A 7,450-nucleotide genomic window follows, 5' to 3' on the forward strand; every position below is an offset into this window, starting at 1 on the left:
CGTGCAGTAGGATCAAAAACCCATTGCCATTGTTCTTGAGTTCTCAGTAGTCCTCATTGTCCGCTATGTTCAGCAAGTCCGGTTTTATCCCATCTACATTTTCTTTTATTTTAGTTTTGAGGTTTTTGTTGTTGTTGTTGTTAGTTTTTTCCTAGTTCTTGGGGAATTCGGTGTGACATGTTTTCACCCCAGCCTCTCGAGTGTCTTTGCCCCGACCCCCCCCCCCCACAGCATCAGGTTTTCTTTTCTCTTTTCAGTCCTTCAGGAACAAGGAGACTCACATCCACCATGTCTGGCTGGAGTTAGACATTTTAAACACCAGGTTCCTCAGAAGTGAAGGCTGTAAAGTTTTAAGTGTTGTTAATAATCCTTATACTGTTGACTTCTTAGCATCCTTTGTTCAAGAAGATCTGTGTTAGCAAGAAAGACGTCTTTAGAGTTCCTACGCTCTGGAGCTGCTGTGGTGCGAATCCTCCACTCGGGTCTCAGCGCTTTACACCTAAGGGGCTGGGGCACAAGTGAGCGCTGTCAGTGGTAGGCTGGGTTTCTAGTCTTTCCATTTTGTGCCCGATGTATTTTTTTTAAATACATTTTACTTACTATGTATACAGTGTCCTACCTGCACGCATGCTTGCACACCACACCAGATCTCAGTACAGATGCTGTGAGCCACCCTGTGGTTGCTGGGAACTGAACTCAGGACCCCGGAAGAGCAGCCAGTGCTGAGCCGTCTCTCCAGCCCCACTGTATTTGTTGATCTCACCAAGAAAGGTGAACTTTGAGCATCTGTATAAATGCTGTTTACAAATACTTAGATTTGAAAGAAAACTTGAGATCATCGGTGTAATTTCATCTAATATGAAGAATAATCACTGTACTCGATGCACTAGTAATTGTGTGAACAACAGAAACGGTCTGCAGAGCAGGCAGTGCCATCCTAACGAACCTCACACACTGGAACTACATGACTTGAAGTGGTGAAGCGTCAGAGACACACTGGAGCCTTACGTATGGTTTTACGTATGAGTTTTAAGTGGAACCAAATCAAAATACTTTTTTTTCTAGAATCAGAAAAAACAAAATGAAATCTAAGGACAGAGACTTCGAGAAAGTAGTTCTTTGCACGGTTCACGATCTCACCTTATGCACTTGCTTCCAGAATCGCATGCGTGAGTGCACCCAGTGTGTATCAGAAGCTCCGGGAGCTGCATGGGGAGGGCATCTCTGTCTACATCTTTGAGTACGACAAAAGATTCGCCATATATGGGGAAGAATTTGTCTTCTATGATTACAACAACCCACTGGACTTACCCGCAAGAATTGCCGAGCACAGTTTTGACATTGTGGTTGCGGATCCTCCTTACCTGTCTGAGGAATGTCTCAGAAAGACATCTGAAACAATCCGGTACCTGACTCGGGGCAAGGTTCTGCTGTGCACAGGTGGGTGCTGCCGTCACATCCTGTAAGAGCCCCTTTAAAGGTTGGCAGAGATCTCAGAACTGAATCCCCAATCTGCCACTTAACTACATGACCACAACCAAGTTAAGTGGCCTCCCTTGCCCAAGGGCACTGTTGTGAATTGAGTGAGTGATGTGTTTAACATGGTCTGACTCATGTACATGGGACACATGTTAGCTATTCTTTTTAGAAGCCACCACCATGAACACAGACATGCACTACACACATAGGACATTTCTGCAGCACACAACACATACATACACACAATGAAGAGAAGTGGAAAAAGTAGGCACTTTGCAAACATGTTAGAAGAAGTAAAAAGGAATATAAAGACTTTATCCTGGGACTAGAGAGATGGCTCAGCAGTTAAGAGCACTGACTGCTCTGTTAGAGGATCCGGGTTCAATTCCTAGCACCCACAAGGCAGCTCACACCTGTCTGTAACTACAGTTCCAGGGCTTCTGACACCCTCACAAAGACATACAAGCAAAACACCAATACACATAAAATAAATAAAATACTATATCCTGTGTGCAGTGGGATTGTCCCCTGCCTGCATGTGAAGTGGGGTTGGGGTCTCCATCTAGAACCCAGCTGTAGGGGTGCATTTGACTCTTAGCTCACTTGGTTTGTTCTTTGCAGGAGCCATCATGGAAGAGCAGGCAGCTCAGCTCCTAGATGTTAAAATGTGCAAGTTTATTCCAGAACATTCCCGAAATTTGGCCAATGAGTTCCGCTGTTATGCAAACTATGATTCTGGTCTGGACTGTGAAACCTAAATTCACATGGCAACATATGACAATAAAGGACTCCAAGGAACACGTCAATTTCCCAATTTATTCTCTTTCTGTTGAAACGTGGCCTTCCCCTCCTGCTGCTCTGGACTGGGACTCTCCTGGCTTAATTTTCAAAATAAAACTTCTCATTGCTGTTTCTATAATGAGGTTGAGGTTCTTTTTTAATTTTTTAATTTATTGTGTACACAATATTCTGTCTGTGTGTAGCCTGCAGGCCATAAGAGAGCACCATACCTCATTACAGATGGTTGTGAGCCACCATGTGGTTGCTGGGAATTGAACTCAGGACCTTTAGGAAGAGTAAGCAGTGCTCTTAACCTCTGAGCCATCTCTCCAGCCTGAGGTTGAGATTCTTATACAAACCCAGGTCTGTGGACTTAGAGTAGGGGGAGATGTTAAAAGCTGTCTGATTGTTCAACATCTATGAAAATAGAACAGGCCTCCTGAATGGCACAGAACCTTGGCCTCTGCTCGAAGCTTCAATAAAATGGGCAGCTTTTGCCTGCCCAAAGGACTAGGAGCACTGCTCTGGCAGCTGCTTGGAGACCTAACCTGCCTCCATGGAGTAAGCTGATGATCCAAGCAACCAGTATTCCAGCTCCTGGGTTCAACCTCCCCTTCAGCTCTGAGAGCCCTGATAAAACAGCATAAAGCTCAGCTCAGCACCTCACTCCAAACTGAAAGGGGATGGCGGTCCAAGCCAGACTCCATAACCACGCAACAGAGCTGGGGGAGGGTGCTGGATCCTTAAGTCTGTTTACATCCATTTATTACCCGGAAGTCACACAGCAATCAAGGGACAACTGTCAGGTAGAAGGTGGCACCTGCCTGCAATCCCAGCACTGGGGAGGTTGAGGCAGGAGGGACATTAGTTTGGGGCCAGCCCGAGTCTCTCTCTCCAAACCATGGATAGGTAGCATTTGGAGAGGTCTTGAGGAGCGTCGTGCTGAGGAGAACAGCGGCTCCAAAGCCCACACTGCCTGTTTCCAGTCATGATATTTGAAAATGGAGATGAGCATAGCGATGACAGGGCTCAGATGGGACATGGCAAGAAGGCTGAGTGTGGCCACAAAGGGATGTGCTGTCCTTTCCTGTGGCAGCAGTGTCACAGATCTGCATGGTGAATCTGGCTGGCTTCAAATGGCATCCCAGGACGGTCATTGCCATTTTCCTGGCTGTGCATCAGACTACAGTTACCAACATGCCCCAGTCAGGGTGCGAGGTGGCAGGTCCTCCCTATCTAGAAATGAGTTCACCTGGACCATAGAAGGATTTCTGGTGGTTAGATAAAAGCCAGCGTTCCTCAGAAACTTTCCATCCCCAAAAGGAGTCTTTGCCCCGGCTACTTATCCTCATCATCCACCCCAGCTCCCTCACTGTCTCCTACTCGCACGGTGCTCGCTCACTGGGCTCCGTCTCGCTGTCTGCACTGCTCTCTCCCCTCCCTAGCCCTGGCCATGCTGTCTGCTTTCCTGCTGTCTTTTCTGGGCATCTTGCCAGCTCCACGATTCTCTCCTGCTCTCCTGCTTCCCTGTGCCTTCCCTCCAGGTCCAGTCTGCCTTCCTTCCTGTGCTCTGAACTCGTCCAGGGGCCTCTGCATATTTTCTCTCTCTTTCCCATAATAAAAACCTTTTCCCCTGGTGGAGCAGTCAGGTCGGCAGTTTCTGTACCACACCCCTCACAGGAAACAAGAGTAAGTGCATAAGGTTCCTCCAGTGGCTTGGTAACTTTTGAGACCTGCAATCATGTCAAAATTTAAAAAAAAAAAAAAATCCACCTGTCTCTCTGGAAAACGATGACTGGCTTTGACCAAAAGACTGTCAGCTGGCCAACCCAAGTCACTCGTTCCATCCCTACCATCACGCAGGAATTCTCCAGTGGAAGTCGCTAGCCCTTGACTTGGACAGCATCTGTAGCGGGGGAGAAATGATCCCGGTGGTTGAACATTTGTGCTGGCTAGTTTTATGCCAATTTGAGACAAGGTATAGTCATCAGAAGCAGGAGCCTTGATTGAGAAAATGCCTCCATAAGATCAGGCTGTAGGCAAATCTGTAGGGCATTCTCTTAATTAGTGATCAATAGGGGAGGTCCCAGCCCATTGCGGGTGGTGCCACCCTAGGCTGGTGGTCCTGGGTTCTATAAGAAAGCAGGCTGATCAAGCCGTGGGGAGCAAGCCAGTAAGCAGCACCCCTCCATGGCCTCTGCATTAGCTCCTTCCTCCAGGTTCCTGCCCTGTTTGGGATCCTGTCCTGACTTCCTTCAATGATAAAGAGCAACAGGCAATATAAGCCAAACAAACCCTTTCTCACCAAGTTGCTTTTGGTCATGATGTTTCATCCCAGCAATAGTGACCCTAAGATAGTACCAGTGAAGATGAACTTGTTACTACAGGCAAAATCCAGCCTGTCCTGGCCAATCCAGAGTCAGGGCCAGGGACAAGAGTCCATTCTTGGAGACCAGGAGAGAACTCCTTCTTCTTCCTTAGACCTTGGCCGTCACACTCCCCAACAGGACGGCGTTGCTCTAAGTGCTTCTGTGAGACACCTGGCACATGCGGCACGTTTTAAACAACAGCCCTTACCTTATTGTTTCCGTGTGGATCAATCTGCCACAAATTCCTTAGGCCAGAAACAGACATTGACAAAGTATGTGTAGAAATGAAACGGTCAGCTTAGGAACTGTGGAAATCAGAAAGAAGCTGTCCTGTAGGCTGCAGCTACTCTGGGAAAGAGACGGGACACAACTTAGCTCGTCAGAACCATTAGGCCTACAGAACCATGTCAAAGGTTTGGGCTTTTCCCCCATTTTGGAGATTGAAGCCAGGGCCCCCTGCATGTAAGGCAAGTGCTGTACCAGATGAGCTGTCCCCAGCCCTGTAACAGGCTCCTTTAAGAAGCAGCCAACCTACTTGATGGCTTTGGGACTCTTGCTGTTGCCTCAGTGGTGATAACTCTGTGTTCACACGTGACCCATTTCTGAACCTCACAAAGGCCTGCAGCTGTTTCTCGGCTCTTGGAACACTCGTTGGGTGCATTCCTGTCTAACCAAGTAGAGGTGCTTGGGTTAAATTTGAGCAGGCTGGCCCAGGAGGCATCTCTGTCCTCTCCCTCGGCCCACATCACAACAACAAACAGACCAAGCAGCACAGATGCTCAGAGCAGTAAGCCGCTCACACTTCATATGCGGCTTGAACGGGAAGTGTCCCCCACAGGCTCGTGTGTTTGAACTCTCGGTCCCCAGCTGGTGGCGCTGCTTTGGGAGGTTGTGGATCCTGCATCCTAGCTAGCATCAGTGAGTCACCAGGTGTGAGCCGTGACAGTGTCCTGTCAGGAGATGTGACCTACTGCCTGAGAGCTCTATTAACTGTGAGGGCTGTACCCTCTGAATGTGAGCCACACTAGGTGTCCCACGGATGAGACAAGGAACGCACCCTCAGAGGACCATCCCCGAGGAGGGAGAATCTAAATGTTCCTTGTGGGATGCCGACTGGATGTCTGAAGTGATGGGGAGCCCACTGCAAGAGCAACTGAAACACATGGGGACTTAGGAACAAATCTGTCCCCTTGTCTGTCCCCTTCACTTCTAAAGTCAGAGCTTGATCCAGTTACTAAGAAGCATCCTATTGGGGCTGGAGAGATGGTTCAGAGGTTCTGGCTGCTCTTTCTTCCAGAGGCCCTGAGTTCAATTCCCAGTAAACACATGGTGGCTCACAACCGTCTGTAATGAGGTCTGGTCTCCTCTTCTGGCATGCAAGCATACATGCAGGTAGAACACTGGATACATATTAAGTAAATCTTAAGAAAAAAATATTGTGTTAAGTTTTTACCTTCGCATTGATGAGAAAATAAACTAAAAGTTTGTGTAATTGACCCCTAAACGTGCAATTGCTGGTATTAGCCCGAAGTTGTTTGGTTTGGAGCACTGTTGTTCGGAGACAATGTGTCACCTGGTGTATCTGATAAGCCCGGCTCTCTGGGAACAGAACTGTCTCCTGGCAGAGGGTCCAAGGATGCACTCACTCTCCAGTCCTCGAGGCTGGATGTCTCAGCTGCGCTTGGGCATCCACGTGAATCCTGAAAAAGCAGGCTCTACGACTAGTGAAGGGATGCTTCTGCTTTAGGGTAGACGAACTGACCAGTGAGATTGAGGGCAAGCAGGCAAAAAACTAAAGCTTGTCTTTTGTGACCTTTATATAACCTTTATATAGGCTGCCAGCAGAAGGTGTAGCCCAGAGTTAGGGGGGTTGTCCAACCACAAAAGATCTGGGTCTTCTACCTCAAATGATCCAATTGACTAAAAATTCACAGGCCTGACTAGCTCCTTGGGTGTTCAGTTAATTCCAGATATAGTCAAGGTGACCACCAAGAGTAGCCACAGGTGGCCCAGATGGGCCTGAAATACTTGACACTCCTAAGGCTCCCCAGAGCTGGTGTTACAGGCATGCACCATACACCTCATCAGAATGGTTTCTGATTGCTGTTCCAAATGATTACAGTTTTACAAAACAAGTGTACAGTAAAAATACACTGATCTGCCATGTGTTGGGGCTCACATCTGTAATCTCAGCAGTTGGAGGGGCCATGGGAAGTTTGAGGTAGCCTGGGTTACACTGTGATTTCCAGGTTAGCTAGGGCTAGAGAGAGATGGTGTCTCAAAAAAACGAAAGGGGGCTGGAGGTGAACAAAGATTTGGGTGTGGTGGCAGAGGTCTACAGTCCCAGCATTTGAGTGGCAGAAAGAGCAGGAGTTCAAGGTCATCTTCAGCTGAGTAAATTCTAGGCCAGCCTGGGCTACAGGAAACCCAGTCACAATAAAACAAACAAACAAACAAACAAACAACAAAGAAAAACCCACAAAAACAAACAAATCATCTGGCGCGCAGAAGGCACGGCATCCTTGTGCTCACAGATAAACTCTGGGAACCTGGAATATTAAACACACAGGGTTGTTCCTTCAAACACCTGGGAGCAGGTGTGGTTAATAGCCTGTTGACCTCTGTGCTTTCTGTGTGGCTGAGACCACATGGGCTCCTCCCCCAGATCCTCAAAGTGAGCTTGTTTCTCCCAGAGAGTGTACAGACCCCGTCTTTATGGAAAGTGTCGCACACAGTCAGCCTACAGACCCCGTCTTTATGGAAAGTGTTGCACACAGTCAGCCTACAGACCCCGTCTTTATGGAAAGTGTTGCACACAGTCA

General features: G+C 48.0%; 1 protein-coding gene across 1 annotated transcript in view; it reads left to right on the forward strand.

Annotated features, from left to right (window-relative positions):
• Positions 1 to 2,395, forward strand: part of Eef1akmt1 (EEF1A lysine methyltransferase 1) — a 13,479-nt gene extending 11,084 nt beyond the window's left edge. Inside the window, exons 4-5 of the mRNA XM_005355429.3 lie at positions 1,160 to 1,440; positions 2,101 to 2,395. Coding sequence (XP_005355486.1) covers positions 1,160 to 1,440; positions 2,101 to 2,237 — 418 coding nt within the window. The 3' untranslated portion in view covers positions 2,238 to 2,395. The remainder of the gene's footprint in view (positions 1 to 1,159; positions 1,441 to 2,100) is intronic.
• Positions 2,396 to 7,450: the final 5,055 nt, after the last annotated feature.

The sequence above is a fragment of the Microtus ochrogaster genome, chromosome 17 (genome assembly GCF_000317375.1).
Source record: "Microtus ochrogaster isolate Prairie Vole_2 chromosome 17, MicOch1.0, whole genome shotgun sequence".
NCBI lineage: Eukaryota > Metazoa > Chordata > Mammalia > Rodentia > Cricetidae > Microtus > Microtus ochrogaster.